At 59.1% G+C, this 15,695-nt stretch overlaps 1 protein-coding gene across 3 annotated transcripts in view; it reads left to right on the top strand.

The window, feature by feature from the left end:
* Nucleotides 1-15,179, top strand: part of NGEF (neuronal guanine nucleotide exchange factor) — a 128,101-nt gene extending 112,922 nt beyond the window's left edge. For all 3 annotated transcript variants that reach the window (XM_037849583.1, XM_037849584.1, XM_037849585.1), the window contains 10 exons: nt 235-395; nt 1,724-1,876; nt 3,102-3,231; nt 5,758-5,832; nt 8,882-8,971; nt 9,981-10,144; nt 10,685-10,840; nt 11,401-11,480; nt 12,471-12,575; nt 14,240-15,179. In XM_037849583.1, coding sequence (XP_037705511.1) covers nt 235-395; nt 1,724-1,876; nt 3,102-3,231; nt 5,758-5,832; nt 8,882-8,971; nt 9,981-10,144; nt 10,685-10,840; nt 11,401-11,480; nt 12,471-12,575; nt 14,240-14,430 — 1,305 coding nt within the window. In that variant the 3' untranslated portion in view covers nt 14,431-15,179. The remainder of the gene's footprint in view (nt 1-234; nt 396-1,723; nt 1,877-3,101; nt 3,232-5,757; nt 5,833-8,881; nt 8,972-9,980; nt 10,145-10,684; nt 10,841-11,400; nt 11,481-12,470; nt 12,576-14,239) is intronic.
* Nucleotides 15,180-15,695: the final 516 nt, after the last annotated feature.

The raw sequence follows: 15,695 nt of genomic DNA, 5'->3' as shown, positions 1-15,695 counted from the left end.
TCTAGGAATGACAGTGTTCTTTGAAAATTGTCTCCACTGTGCCCTTTCATGTTAATGCGTTTGTTCTCCAGGAAGCGTCGATTGTCATCACTCCCGCTACCAGCCTAGACCGGCCCGTGCTCCGCCTCTGCCCCGTGTGGCCTGGCCTGGTGCCGAGGTCGGGCACTTTTCTGGAAGGCGAGTCTCTGCGCGGCCCCACCGTCTCACCCTGCCTGCTCTCTGTCCCCCCCGCAGGCCATGTTTGAGCTGGTCACCTCCGAGGCGTCCTATTACAAAAGCCTGAACCTGCTCGTGTCCCACTTCATGGAGAACGAGCGGCTGAAGAAGCTCCTGCATCCGTCCGAGGCCCACATCCTCTTCTCCAACGTCCTGGACGTCATGGCTGTCAGTGAGCGGTGAGGTCATTGCACCCCCATCCCACCCCCACTCCCTGGTCTTTGCTGGGACCTGTGGGTCCCTTCCACTCGCTTGGCAACGCAGAAGCCAGCACTGAGTGCGCGGATCTCCTTACATTGGCTTCCCGGCTTTTTGTATGTTCGGAAAGGTTCATAATAAAACCAAGAAATAGATACAGATATAGAAAGACACCCTGTCTGGCTGTCCGTCCCCCCTCCCAGCAGGGCAGCCAGTCGCGTCCCCCTGAACAGGACTGCCGCTTGCAGAGCCCTTTGCATCAGCTCACGCATGCACCCCAATCAGTGGGGCCCGAGCAGCACCGAGTTGGGCTGGGGCTCTGGGTGACGATAGAGCAGTGCATTCTCCTGCCCCGTGAAGCCCTGGCTTGGGGCTTACCGGGTCCCCAGCCCCTGGAGGGCGGGGGCAGGGCGGCCTCTTGGACCTGCCTTTTCTCTGCTCCCCTCGGATCACACTTGCGGTCATTTGTGGATGTGGTTCTTGACATTGTGCTTGTATCACGCACGGCCCCAGTGAAGGAAGATAGAAGACGTGTGTTCATCAGTTCTTGTGAAGGCATGAACTCCAATCTTGTTAGGGTAAAAGATCCCATTTACCATTTTCACTGTAGCCTGTGGAGTTTTGCAGCTGTAAGTTACTGAGGACTGGTGGTCCAACGCTCCCGCCCGCACCCTGCTTTCAGGGAGCAGCCCTTCCCCAGCCTTGCAGTGCTCTGGGAGTGGCTCGCTCTCCGTGGAGCTCCCAGCCTGGGTTCTGTGGCCTCCGCCTCGTGCAGCCCCTGCCCACCACACCAACACCTCCCCCTGGACATCCGTGGTCTCTCGTCTTTTTCTCATGGCAGCCCCTTTTGGGGTGCTCAGGCCGTTGAGAAGTGTCTGTGACTGGGAGGGGTGCAGGCCCCTGGGCCGCAGCCACTTCACCCTCCGTGGGGCCAGGGTCACAGACAGACCCTCACTGCAGGGCACATCCTTTGGTTTATGTATTTATATTTTATCATGGAAAGTCCTGAACATAGAAAAGTGCACGTGCTTTGTCTTGGTCCATCCCCACCCACCTCTCTCCTGCCACCTGCAGGATCATTTGTAGTGGATCTGAGTTGTCATTCTTTATTTAATCTGTAAGGACATCCATACATATCTGAAGATAAGGTCTCTCCTTTTTAATTCTCACAATGCTGTACCCACCCGATGTGATCTAACAGGCCCCAGCCTCGGTCTCCCCTGTGGACCCCAAATGCTGCACCTTGTGGGGGTGTTTCCTCGTCTCCAGCCTCCCGGGGACCCTTGACCCCAGCCGCTGCCCCTTGCAGGTTTCTCTTGGAGCTGGAGCACCGGATGGAGGAGAACATTGTCATCTCGGATGTGTGTGACATCGTGCACCGCTACGCGGCCAATGACTTCTCAGTGTACATCACCTACGTCAGCAACCAGACGTACCAGGAGAGGGCCTACAAGCAGCTGCTGTGAGTGGGCTCTGGCCGGGCCACGGGGCCACTCTCTCTCTCACGTTGACCCCGCGTCACGGCAGTGACCTCCTTTAACTTTGACCTCCGTGTTCTCCGTGTCCAAGAGGGCCCCGGAAGTTGGCCTGGCTGGTCATTGTATCAAAGCCTGGCACGTTCCATGGCATTTGGGTGTCATTAGAGAAACATTGACCCAACCTAAGTCCGGGAGAGTCGACCCCAGAACCACCAGGCAGAGCCCTGTGGGTTTAGAAAGAGAACTTGAGGACAACAGGACAACTCCGAAAACAACTCCAGAGAAGTGGGTTGGAGCTAGAGACAGGGCAAGGATGGGGCGAGGATGAGGGGTCTTTGGGTGTTTAGTCAGCAACACCTTGAACACTGGCCAATCCACCCCCTCCGTGAACGTGCTCAGGGGTCTCAGTGGATGAGATGATTTCCAGGTGATGTGTTGCTTTGAAATTCTTCACATTTCTCAGAAGTGTCCGAGGACCAACACCCTAAACCTTAGGCTTCCCGGGGCTTCCCCTCGAGCGCTGGAGGTCACCGTGGGAGCTGGAAAGCTGGCGCAGCCGGGGACTGGGCCTTCTACTCCAGGTGTTTGGAATGGGAAGGAATCAGGGTGCTCTTTTGGAGGTCCAACATCAACAAGACAAGCCCCCAGGGAAACACAAATCTGCTCATGGCACATGCCCCGCGCGGGCCTTTCGCTGTGCCGCTGCCATGACGGGCGAGTGCTGCGTGTGTGCACCCCAGGAACGGGCGGAGGGCCTCATGCCGTGATCGTGTGCCCTCCGGGGCCCGCGGCTTCTCCCCGACCAGAGCTCCCTGGGTACTGTTGGTGCCGCCAAGCCCGGCCTCCACAGCCTGGCGGGGACAGCTTAGGCTTCCCCGCGGTGTCTCTAGCTGCTGCCCATTCCCGTCGCCACATGGCTTTACCTCGCTTGGTTTCCTGCCGCCTGGCGTCGCAGACGTGTGCACTGGATGCGTGGACATAGGCACACACGGGCTCCTGCCAGCCGCTACGCAGCGTAGCTCAGGCTTCACGTGTCACACTGCCCTTTGACTTGTTCACCAGCAGTTTATTTTCCATAAAAGCCCCGTTCGCCTGGCCTGTGGGTGGCCAGCTCCTCCCAGGACCGTCGGGGGCCATCGGGGAAGGGTGGGCTCGCAGGAGGAAGCCCCCGCCAGCGCCGAGACCCACTCCCCCTGTCTGTGTCCCCAGCCAGGAGAAGGCAGCTTTTCGGGAGCTGATAGGGCAGCTGGAGCTGAACCCCAAGTGCAAGGGGCTGCCCTTCTCCTCCTTCCTCATCCTGCCCTTCCAGAGGATCACGCGCCTCAAGTTACTGGTCCAGGTATGTGCCTGCACGCGGCCCTGCACACACCTGTCTCGCCTGCCCCAGCTCCTTTGCTTACTCCAGGGCCTGTGAGCTTCTAGAAGGCCCATTCAGCCGACAGATCGTACCTAAGTGCCTCCCGCGTGCTGAGCGTGGGCCTGGCTCCCAGAGCCACTTTCTGGTGGGGGGAGACCAACAGACACACCCTACCAGGATGTGGCTGTGATGACAAGGAAATGGGATAAAATGGAAGGGGGCGGCCGGCTGGGGTCGGAAAGACTCTCGGACGATGGGAAGGAGCCAGCCAGGGGACGGTGTGGAGGGAGGTGGGTTCCATGCGTTGGGAACTGCTGGGGCGAGGCCCCGGGGCCCCTGGTGCCTGGACAGAAGGGGCAGCACTGAGCGGGGGGAACACGGGAGTGAGCGTGGGGTACGGGGGGCTGGGAAGACACCTGTGCCCTGGCCTCGGGGTGATGTGCCCTGATGGACATTGAAGAGCTCACTGTGGAGAGTGGAAAGGCAGAAGAGCACGAGGGAAACTAGGAAGGGGCTCGGAAACTGTTCAAGAGACGAAGGAGGCCTGGCCTGGGTGGGGGTGGAGACCCCCAAGAGAGCACCTGAATCGATGTGACTTGCTGCTGTCAAGGAAGAAGGAAAAGAAGACTCTAGAGGGAGCGATCGGCTTTGAGCGTGAGCCTCGTGGGCTGGTGGTGCAGCTTCATGACTGGGGTGGGGGAGAATCGGGGTTTAGTTGGAGCGTGTTGGTTTGAGGTGACTTTTGGCCGTTCATCCGAGCCCGGAGTGACAGGGAGAGGGGAGGGCTGCGGCTGTCACCCTGGGGGCATCAGAGTCCACGTGGTATTTGACGGATACAACCGCAGGGTTTGAGAGGACAGGCCCTGGGCACAACGATGCCCAAGAAGGAGCAGCCAGGGAGGCAGGAGGGAAACTGAGAGTCAGTGTCCGGGAGCCTAGAGCAGACAAGATTTCCTGGAAAGGGGCAGTCGGGGGGGCTGAGGGACACCACTGCCTGGCCAGCGCTGGACAGAAGGAACCCATTTGCAGCACCCCCGGGGATGACAGAAAGCCATGTGGAAACACCCAGCACAGCCACCCAAATCAGAGGACACCAGTGAAATAAGCAGTTCCAGGAAAGTGTTTTTTTTAACTTGACAAAAATGGTAACAGGGAAGAGTAGCATCTCCTGGGAGGGGTCCAGGTAGAACTGCAAGTCACTTGGGGTAATACGGTATTGGGGGTGCGTGTCCAAGATGAATCTACAAAGAGGGTGCACGTGCCAAGCTGAGAACACAACCTTCGTCCTCTGTCTGAGGCCACAGGCGTGACCTGGTCAGCCGGGAGCTTTATTCCAATGAGAAGAGGGAGCATGAGCTGTGCCGTCCAGCCGGGGGGGTTGGTAAGCAGCTGAGCGGAGTGAGACAGGGCCGAGGGGTCATCTGGCTGGGCCCCAGGCAGAGGAGGGACAGACATTTGACACAGAGGGACACCCGGGTGACACAGTCGGGCTGGAGCTCAGGAGAGAGGCCTGAGCATCGTTTATAAGAAGAAAAGGGAACAGCAGTCATCCGGGATGTCCGGCTGGACGAGGATGGTTGTTGGCGATACTCAGTTGCTGTAGATATCTAATACAGCCCTGCCCACAGCACCCGGAGGAAAAGGCAGGTTGTGCTCAGATGCACCCAAACCTTGTGACAAGGCCAGACAACAGGGACACTGCTGGCCTTTCTGTCCGTACATCGTGCTGCCTCAGGACCTTTGCACACACCGTTTCCTCTACGGAGATGGCCCTTCCTCCAGATCCTCACCTGGCCGGCTCCTTCCTGTCGGCTTTAGCATCACTCGTCCCAGAGTCTTTCCTGTCCCCACGCTAGGCAGTGGCCAGCCACCCCCCCCCCACCTTGTTACCCTGCTAAAAATATGGATGAAGTGGAGATTGCTGGAGAGAAACCATGTGACCTGTCGAAGAGTAATACAAAAGTTGTGATTTGGAGGTTGAGGCAATTAATTGGGAGCATAATTTTTTTGTTGCTTGAAGGAAATTGAAGAAAAAGTATTTCTATCATTAAGACCAAAAGTAACAAGCCTCGGGGTCTTGGTGACTTGACTTCCAAGGCAGCCCCAGAGGAGGGTGTAGGAAGTCCCCTGGGGAAGTGCAGGCCCCGAGGACGGTCCTCCCGCACTGCCGGACGCTGCCCTCCCTGCCAGCCCGCAGTGGCCTCCTTGGCTTTGACCTTCATAGCACGGTGAGGTCACAGGCTCTGGCTCAGGACTGAACGGAGAACGTGACGCGGCCAGCTTTGGGCCGTGGCCACCATTTACTGCCTGGCTGGGCTCTGGGTCAGGATGCTCGGCGCACGGCCCGGGGAGGGTCTCGCGCCCTCCACCCGCCAGGTGGGGTCTTGCACGTGGGTGCTGCAGCAGCCAGAGACTGTTTGGACAGTGCAGCAAGTAGGCTGCCATTGGAGCGGGGCAGAGGGGCGGGCACGCGTTATGGAAATTAACTCAGCCTTTCCCCGTGCCTAGAGCATTCTGAAGCGGGTGGAAGAACAGTCTGAGCACGAGCGCACTGCCTTGGATGCCCACAGGGAACTGGAAATGGTGAGCTGTGCTTCCTCTGCCCGTGTTTCCCCGTAAGCTGTTTTCCCCACCTGCACCCACCGGCCCACTCCTGCTCTCTCTTGCATCATCTGTGTATTTTTAGAAAATGCAAATTTATTTTAGTATTTTCATTTGCAATCAGCAAAAGTCATTGGAGCTAAAAAAAAATGTGTCCGGAGTAGCTGGAGCGTCCTGGGTGGCCTCCGCAGCCGCGGGTGCCCTCTGCCCACGTGGAGCTGGCCTGCCGGCCCCCAGCCCCGGGTCTCGAGCAAGCCCACGTGGTGCCCGCGCGGTGCCCGCCTGGTGCCCTGGCTCAGGAGCCCTTGTGAGACGCGGTGAGGCTGGGTCCGGCTCTCTTGGTGCCCTGGCAGCCACGTTGCCCGTGCCCGGTGCCTCCAAGCCTCCTGCCTTCCTGGGCCTCCCCAGCCTCTCCAGGGTGCTGGCCCCGCCCGCTGTCAGGGCAGGCAGGTCCACGTGAGCACGGCCCCAAGCCCCGGGCCACCCCCAGACTACCGCTGAGGCTCCTCCTCCCAGGAGCACCCGTAGTCTTCCTCCTGGAGGTCTGAGCAGATTAGGGGTCCATGGGGGGAGTAGGGGGGCTCGTGTTTCCACCCCCGTCTTCAAGCGCTTGCTGTGAGTGCCTCCTCGGGTGAGTGGGAGCTGAGAGCTGCTCTTGTCAGCTGAACTGGGCGCTGCTGAGCCCGTAGCGGAGGGGAGGGTGGGCCTGGAGGGTCCTTCCCACCCCGTCCTCACCAGCGGCAGCGCCGGGAAAGGAAGCGGCCCCAGCGGGCATCCGATGGTGGCTCTCAGCCACGCTGGGCTGCAAGGACTTCCACTTGAATCTGAACACACCTTCCCCTCCATCTCACCATGTGTCCCTTATATGAGTAGGTGGCCACTGAAACCCTTGGAATGTCGGGGAGCACACCCCCCGTGCCCACTGGGAAAGGCTGGAGCCTGGGGGCTGGCCTGGGCAGGCCCATCAGGGACCTGTGTCCTGTGGCCCAGAAGCATCTGTCCCCCTCTGCCCACCTGTGGGAGCAGAGCTTCCCTTTTACCTGATGGGATGTGGGTTCATTACAGCCCCAGGAGGGTGAGGCAGGGTCCACCGCGGCCTGCGAGGCCGGAGTGCCCCCAAGGAGCCTCCCTGCAGTCAGCCGGACCAGGTGTGCGCTTTCTGTTTTTAAGGTTTTCTCTGGTTTTCTCCCCTTCCTTTTCCTTTTAACAAGAGGTACACTGTTTCTCGTAGTTTACCTTTTAAAATAAAGCTTTGTTTTCTTCTAGCTTGTAAAAGTAATTGGTAGTCAATACAAAAAGCAGAAAGTGCTTATGATTGGAAAGGAAATGATAAAGATCACCGATTACCTGCACCCCAACACTGACGTGGTTGTACACGCCCTTCCAGACCTCTATAGACAGGCACCTGCACACATATGGCACACACATGGCACACACAGCTGTATCCTTTGCACAGAAAGGCATTGTGGTCTATAAGCTGGCGTAGCTCTCCGTGTGGAGCTGCCGCATGTTTTCATGGTTTTCAGTGATGCCATTGTACTCAGTCCTGTGGATGCCTTACCATCACCGTGTCAGTCCCAGATGACACATTTCCGTCACTGAATCAGTCACAGGTGAGTTTCCATCATTCAGTCGGTGTCAGTTGATACGTCACCGTCTGTATTAGTTAGGGTTCTCCAGGGAAACAGAATCAATGAGAGAGATCTATGAATATAAGATTTATAAAAGTGACTCATGCAACTGTGGTTATGCATGAGTCCAAATTCTGTAGAGCTGTCAACAAACTGTCAACTGCAAGGAAGATGTCCGACAAACTCCTCAGGAAATGCTTCACTGGGCAGCTGAAGAAGTGAAGGTTCTCTATCTGTCTTGCTTATAAGTCTTCAACTGATTAATTGGATTAAATCCAGCCAATGGCATTCTCTCATTGGGGAAGACACACCCTTTGGTGAGTCATCAGTCACAGCTGCAGCCAATTGACTGATGATTTAATAAACCAGCCTGTTGGTTTATCAACCAGCCACAAACGTCCTCGTAGCAATGCTTAGGCCAGTGCTTGCTTGACCAGACAGCTGGGTACCATCACCTGGCCAAATTGACACATGAATCTAACCATCACAACCTCATTGATTCGTCCCAGTTGACACATTTCCATCATTGAATCAGTCCCAGTTGACGCGTTTCCGTCATTGAATCGGTCCCAGTTGATGCGTTTCTGTCATTGAATCGGTCACAGTTGACACATTTCCGTCATTGAATCAGTCACAGTTGACATGTTTCCATCATTGAACTGGTCACAGTTGACATGTTTCTGCCATTGAATCAGTCCCAGTTGACGCATTTCCATCATTGAATCAGTCCCAGTTGACACATTTCCATCATTGAATTGGTCCCAGTTGACAACATTACCATCACTGAATCAGTCCTGTGGACATGTTACCATCATTGAATCAGTCCCAGTTGATGGCCGTGTGGGTTGATGATGGTGTTTGCCATTTCTCACCAACACTTCATTCATTCACAGGTACTGAGTCCCTGCTGTGCATTGGCTATTCTAGACACCCACAGTCCAGCATGGATGTTTCCTTAGAATGGGTCCCCAGAAGTCACGGGTTCCTGGGTGCGTCCCACGAAGGGGTGGGGGGATTTGCATTCCACCCACAGTGTGTGAAGGAGCCTGTTTCTACAACCCCTTGGAGCCCGGCCAGTCTGTCTGTCTTTTCCATTCTGACAGCCGAGAAAGGACACCCTATTGTTTTATCTTGCACTTCTTAGATTACTGGAGAGGTTGGCGTCTTGTCACATGTTCCTTGGGGTTTGCTTCCTAGGAAGGACAAAGCACTGATTTCTCCACTGGAATGGAGAGATTTTCCCACAGGTTTTCCCACTTGCCTTTGTTCCAGGAGGTGCTAGAGAAAAAGGAGCTCCAGCCCAATGGAGACTGGTCAGACAGTCGCAGCTGCTGGGCTCAGTGTACCTGGCCCGGGAGGCAGCTGTTCAGGGGTCCTGATGTGCCTCCTCCTCATCCTAGGTGGTGAAGGCGTGCAACGAGGGCGTCAGGAAAATGAGCCGCACCGAGCAGATGATTAGCATCCAGAAAAAGATGGAGTTTAAGATCAAGGTGTGTCCGGGCCCAAGCCTGTATCCTGCCCTGCTGCAGAGGCATGGAGGACCCCAGCCCGGCTGGCCTAGGGCGCTGGCTTACCAAACAGATGCCACCCTTGGTCGCCTCTGCCCAGGGCTTGCCCGACACCCACACGCCCTCTCCCAGCTCTATCACATCAGCCTAGATGTGCCCGCGGAGGCGGGTGGGCAGCACAAGCAGGACTCAGGAGCCTGTCTGATCCAGGTCCCCGCTGCCCCTTCCTGGCCTTGCGATTCCGAGCAGTCATTTACAGGAAGCAGGAAGTGTTGTATGGGGCGGTGACTGTTCCAGGGAGCCTTTGAAAATCTCTGACCTGTTCCCCTAAACTGCATAAAACTTGAGGCATCATTAGTGAACACCTTTTGGGGACTTGGCCACACTAGGGGCCAGTGCCCACTGAGACACCCCGAGGTCTGGCCTGGGCTGACCTGGGGAGCTGAACCCCCCTCTTGGATGCAGACCCAGCCTCTGGGGCCTTGGGGAGCACCACCTCCCTGGGCTGACCGCCGGGCACGTGGTTGGGGGGCGAGCAGCAGACCTGCCCTGCCCCCCTGAGTCCGGCCATCCCCTCTCCCCTGTGATCGTGGCCCCCTTCTAACTCTGCATCGCAGGGGTGACCCTGATGGGGTGACAGCCACAGGGCCACCTGCAGGCCCACACACACACGCATACTCACACATGGATACAGACGGACAGACAAGTGCACAAACACACATATACAGAAGCTCTCATGCAGATACAGCTACACAACATAGACAGACACACACACACACACGCACTGCCACCTCGCTGCATTTGTCCTGACTTGCCCATCTCTCCTGCTCCGTGTGTTCCAGGCCCTGGGCAGGCAGCGGGGAATGAGGCAGCCCCAGCCCAACCCTCTCGGAGCTCACGGCCTTTCTTCCAGTCCCAGCACTGGAGGGAGCCTGTGGTGGGGGGTGACTGAGGGGCCCGGCCGCTCTGACACTGCGCCCCCCACCCCTAGTCAGTGCCCATCATCTCCCACTCCCGCTGGCTGCTGAAGCAGGGCGAGCTGCAGCAGATGTCGGGCCCCAGGACATCCCGAACCCTACGGACCAAGAAACTTTTCCAAGAAATTTACCTCTTCCTCTTCAACGACCTGCTGGTGATCTGCCGGCAGATTCCGGGGTGAGTTGGGGATCAGCCGTGGGCCTGCGCGGCCTCTTTAACATGTAGGATGGCAGATCAATATCCCCCAGTCCCTTTTGGACTGAAACACAATACACATCAGAACTCCGCCAACCCTTCGCGGTGCCCGTCCACCCGGCGGCAGCCCTCGGGTGAGCCACAGGCCGTGGGAGGACCAGGGTGGCTCTGGGGGCGGCTGCCCAGAGCTCAGGCTTGGGGGTCGGAATTCAAGAGCTGCTCTGGCGTCACCTGCTTTGGTCTTTGGGCGAGTTTATTTGACCTCCATGAGCCTCAGTTTCCCCTTCCATTTTGAGCAGGGTCTTACCCCTAGGGTAGGTTGCCGGGAGCCCAGCTGAGCATCTCGTGTAGAGCGAGCTCGGCTGAGTGGCCGCCACGGCCTGGTCCACGCTGGGACCTGGTGTCACATCCCCCCTATGCCCCAGCCTCTAGCGGGGCCTCCAGGAGGCGGGGAGAACAGCCGGGAGGCATGTGGGGGGCCCCCAGCACCAACACACCTGCTCTGCCCACCCTGGTCCCCAGAGACAAGTACCAGGTGTTTGACTCGGCCCCGCGGGGCCTGCTCCGGGTGGAGGAGCTGGAGGATCAGGGCCAGACACTGGCCAACGTGTTCATCCTGCGGCTGCTGGAGAACGCCGACGACCGCGAGGCCACCTACATGCTGAAGGCGTCCTCCCAGTGAGTGCCCACCCCGCCGTAAGCACCTCTCCCCGCCGCCCAGCACCCACCACACCTGGGGCCCAGAACCTGGGGGAATGGGGCCGTTAGGGGAGCCGGGCATGGCAGGGGCACAGGACCCCCGCCGCCCCCAGGCCCACCACCCACCCCACAGCCACAGCTCCCGTCCTCACATGGTGGTTCCCAGGGGTCCTCCATGGGGTCTCAGGCTCCAGAGCACACCAGCAGGCTGGGCAGGGAGGGCGTTGGCCTTTCTCAGCTCTACCACGTCTGAGAAATTGTGGCTTCTGTGCAGCTGGCCACCGAATCCTCTTTTGTGAGTCCACTCTGGGGGTGCAGGATTTGCTCCCCCTGACTGATTTTTAAAAATGCTGGCTTCTTGGGCTGGGTCCGGGCCGTGTTAACCACTGAACGTCCAAGCTCCTGGCACCCGCTGAGCGTCCCCTCGGGAGGCACTGAGCTGTGCTCGGGCAGCTGTCGAGGAGTTGGAGTGGGCAGGTTGGCTGGGAGCCCTTGGGGGCAGCCGCGGCTTGGGACTGGGGCCTCGTCCTCCTTCCCAGGAGTGAGATGAAGCGGTGGATGACTTCCCTGGCTCCCAACCGGAGAACCAAGTTCGTCTCCTTCACATCGCGGCTGCTGGGTGAGTGCCCCTGGGGAGGCAGGGGCCGCCCGCCCTCGCTCAGCATGGGGGGTGCTGGGCCTCCGGGGCTGCGGATGGGCTCGGGGTGCCCTTTGCCCTCGGCTTGTAAAGGCAGCGCTTCCCTGCCGGTCGCCGTGGGTGCAGCCCGGCCCCCCGGGAAGCCGGCTCTAGGTGGCCCTGGGTCCCACGCCCCAGGGGAGAACTCGGGCTGCTGAGCTTCCTGCACGTTTGCAGGGTCCATGGAGAGATGAGGGTCACTGGTCTTAAGTGAGGGGTACTGCGTGGAAACCAGGAAGGTCTCCAGAGGAACGGGGGCCCAGAGGCAAACCCGTGTTCTTTAGGAGCAGTCCCTTGTCTGAAAAACTTGGGCAGTAAAAAAGGGCACAGACCCTGCTGCCTTCCCACCTTCTCGCCAGCCCAGAAATGCTCCCAGGGCGTGATTCAGCCGAGCCATCAGAAGCCTCACCTCCCAGCACGTTAACCCTATTGCTGACGGGCGGCGCAGGAATGAAGCACGGACACAAAATATAAAGTTCTGGGAGCAGGGGACTCAGAGCCCTGAAGACAAAGAGCCTCTCTGCTTGCTCCACAGCATATTTATTAGCTTCACTTTCTCACAGAAAATAGGGGAGTTACTAACAGGCTAGGGAAAGCAAGATAGGGAAGTTAGCAAAACAGGGAAGTCAAAGACAGACCTTCCAAGACTTGCATGCTTCTGGTATCAACAGTGAGGGTGCTCGGGAAGTCAAGGACGCGTTCCCAGCTCAGGCTATTTTCCCACATAACCCCTTTATCCCGCTTTGTTTTTCCAGAGCCCCTGGCCATTTCAGTCACATTTTCCTTGGAATCGATCCCGCCCCTCCCTCAAATGAACCCTTTTTTGGGGGCTTGGGGACTCGGGGTCAGTGTTTTAGGCAGGGCTGTCCCATGGCCCCCAGTGAGGGGGGTGGCCACAGGGCCACGAGGTTGTCATCCTCCCCCCCCCCACAGATTGCCCCCAGGTCCAGTGTGTGCGCCCCTACGTGGCCCAGCAGCCCGACGAGCTGACACTGGAACTCGCCGACGTCCTGAACATCCTGGACAAGACGGAAGATGGTGAGGCGCTGGGGTGCTGGGCGTGGCTTCCCCTGGGACCCCCTCCTGGGACTCTTGCACAGACCCCCCTCAGCCCCAGGGGTGAGGTGAGGGAGATGCTGTGGCCCAGGCAGAGCAGCGCAGACAGGGTCAGGGAGCTGCCTGAGTCCCAGCTGGCCAAGGGGCCGGGGAGTCTGTTCCCTTAGCCTCACCTCTGGGTGCCAGGCCCAGCCCCAGCGGGCGGCTCCCTGGCTCCTTCCCTGGTGCAGCTCCAGCCTAGGCCCACTGATCACAGGTGGGTGGGCAGCCAGCCAGCACGGTGCCCTTGCACCCCAACCCTGACACCTGTATTTGCAGCAAGCTCCCTGGGAGCCCGTGAGCGCCGAGCCAGGAGCCCTGTGTGGGCCGGGAAGCCCCCCACCCACCTCCCTTTTTAAAGTCGGATCCCTTATTTCTGCTTGTATGAAAGCGTCTCCACTGCGGTCCCAGCTGGGAGACCGGGCTGCTGCTTTCCCAAGGAGGCTGCGCTACTGGGTCCCTTGTCAGGCTGCAGTTCAAAGTCCCAATGGCCTTCCCCCGCAGGACCCAGGCAGCCTGGCACACGCCCCCAGAGGTGACCGCAGAGGGCCAGGCCCAGCCCCAGCCCCAGGTCGGAGCCCCTGCCCCACTGCCGGGATCTCTCTGCTGTGGTTGCCACCCCAGGCCCCTGGCAGAGGCCTGGCACCTCTGGGGAGGGGAGGAGGCCAAGAAGGCGGGGAGGGGAAGAGAGGGCCCGGGTACCCTGGGACTACGGGGCGTGGGGCCCAGTCCCCGACTGCCACCTCGGCTGACCCCCCCAGGCCACAGCTAGGGGAGGGGCTATGTTTAAACTTTGCAGCTGCTGAAACAAGTACCGTGCACTGGGTGGGCTTAACAACAGGAATTTTTGGCTCATGGTTTCAGAGGCTGGAAGGCTGGTTTCCTCCCCGGGGATGGGATCTTCTGGCTGGCTGGCACTCTCTGGGGTTCCTTGGCTTTTTTGTTTCGTGGCAGTGCACGTGGCAACATTTTCTTTCTCTTTTGGCTTCCATTGACCCGTCTTCTGGCTCCTCCTTCCGTGTCCACTTTCCTTTGCTCACGAAGGCTTCAGCCATATTGGCCTAAGCCCCCCATCATTCAGTTTGGGCACATTGTGACTAATATCTTCAAAGTTCCTATTTACAAATGGGTTCACACCCGTAGGAGCAGGCGTTGGGGTCATGATTCGGTCCCCAATAAACTGCTCAATAGGAGGGTGACTGCGGCACTAGAGGCCCGAAAGCCAATGGCCTCTGACTTTTGGGGGTGGCCCTAGGGGCCTTCTAGCTGGTGTGAAAGCAGCCTGGGCTTTCCTCAGGGCTCCGGAATGGTTTCCAAGGTCAGTAGATTTGGGAACCCTGTGGGGCACGGAGTGGAGCTGGTTTCGTCCTGGAGGGCCTCCCAGGGCCACACCCACTGGGCCCCCCCAGGAGGGGGCCGGACAGCGCCTGCCCAGCGTCCTGGAGGACGGCTCAGTCAGCATCCCAGTGGGGTGCACAGCAGGTGCCCTCCAGGAGAGGCTGGGCTGGACTCCGGCCGCCTCAGCCACCTGTGCTGCCCGCCCGGAGGGGACAGGCGGGAGCCCGAGTGGCAGCCTGCATGAGGCCTGACCGTCCCTCCCTGTGCAGGCTGGATCTTTGGTGAGCGTCTGCATGACCAGGAGAGAGGCTGGTTCCCCAGCTCCATGACGGAGGAGATCTTGAATCCCAAGATCCGGTCCCAGAACCTCAAGGAGTGTTTCCGTGTCCACAAGCTGGACGACCCCCAGCGCAGCCAAAACAAGGACCGCAGGAAGCTGGGCAGCCGGAATCGGCAATGACCCTGGGCCCGGGCGACCAGCCTGGTCGGAGGAACGAGGGCCGGTGGGAGCAGGGCCTGGCAGGCAAATCCCGACAGGCAGCAGGGGGCCCGGGGAAGGACCGGAGGCAGCAGGACGTCACTCGGGGAACCTCGTGCAAGGATCGCCCCACCTCTCGGCTCTGCTACGTGGGGCTCACGTGTCCCAGCCCCTTGCTCGCACGCTGGAGGAAGGGTGTCCACGTCCTCCCCGATGCACTTGTAGACGGGAAAGTGCATTCTCAGCAGTATTACACCAGCCCTCCCTCCTTCCCTCCGAGGGTGGGAGGGGATCGGCACGTTTCAGAGGCTCCCCAGCCCCACGCGACCTTGGCCACGGGCAGGCGGAGGGTGGTGGTGGACCCTGCACATGTCCTTCTCCACCTGGAAGCCATTAGAATCCACTGGGTGCTCGGACGGACTGTCCTTGCCTGACAGATGGACAAGAAGGCCAACCGCCTCCCCCACCGCTGACTCACCCTGGTGCCCACCCCCACTCCAGCCCACCCCAGTGGCCAAGCCAGGCTCCGCCTTGCAACAGGCCTACTCCAGTGTGGCCCAGGCCACCTCCGGCTCCCTGACGGGCTGGCTGGAGCGTTTGTCTTCTGGCCCTTTACAAGCCCAGGTGTTTGAAGGAATGCATTGGTCACTGCATCCTGTATGGGTTATGGTTCCAAGACAAGCAAATCTCATTTTTGGTTGCATTAAAAGAAGCATCATGTATAAAATGAAGATGAAGTTCTGCTCTTTATTGCCCTGCTATACACAGGAGTCAAGCATTTGGTTCGAGGTCAGCGGAGGATGCATGTCTTGAAGGAGAGGGTGGGAGGACTTCCTGGAGCAGGGGGGCAGCCAGGGGCGGGCATTGGGGTGGGAGTGGACATGCTCCAGACACCGGACTATCGGGGAGCCGGGAGCACCCCTCTGCTGCAGGGGTGTGAGAACACGGAGGTTGGGAGACCTCAGAGGGAGTAAGCTAGCAGGTGCTTCCAGCCCTTGGCAGTGGCCAGGAATCCTGGTGCTGCAGCCCCGGCCCCACCCTGGCCTCCACGGCCCCCCAGGTTCCTGTCCCTGAGGCCTGAATCTGACCCCTCCCAGCCCTGCCCGCAAACACCAAGCTCCTTCTTCCAGGACCCACTTCCCTCCCAGCCAGGACCAGCTTCTGATGAGGGGCCTGGGGTTTAGATCAAGGGGTCTTTGTAGCATCGCCCCACAGGCCGCAGCACGGCTTTAGCATCCTTGGGCCTC

This window comes from Choloepus didactylus, chromosome 9, assembly GCF_015220235.1.
Source record: "Choloepus didactylus isolate mChoDid1 chromosome 9, mChoDid1.pri, whole genome shotgun sequence".
NCBI lineage: Eukaryota > Metazoa > Chordata > Mammalia > Pilosa > Megalonychidae > Choloepus > Choloepus didactylus.
This window is presented reverse-complemented; position numbering and strand designations above follow the sequence as displayed.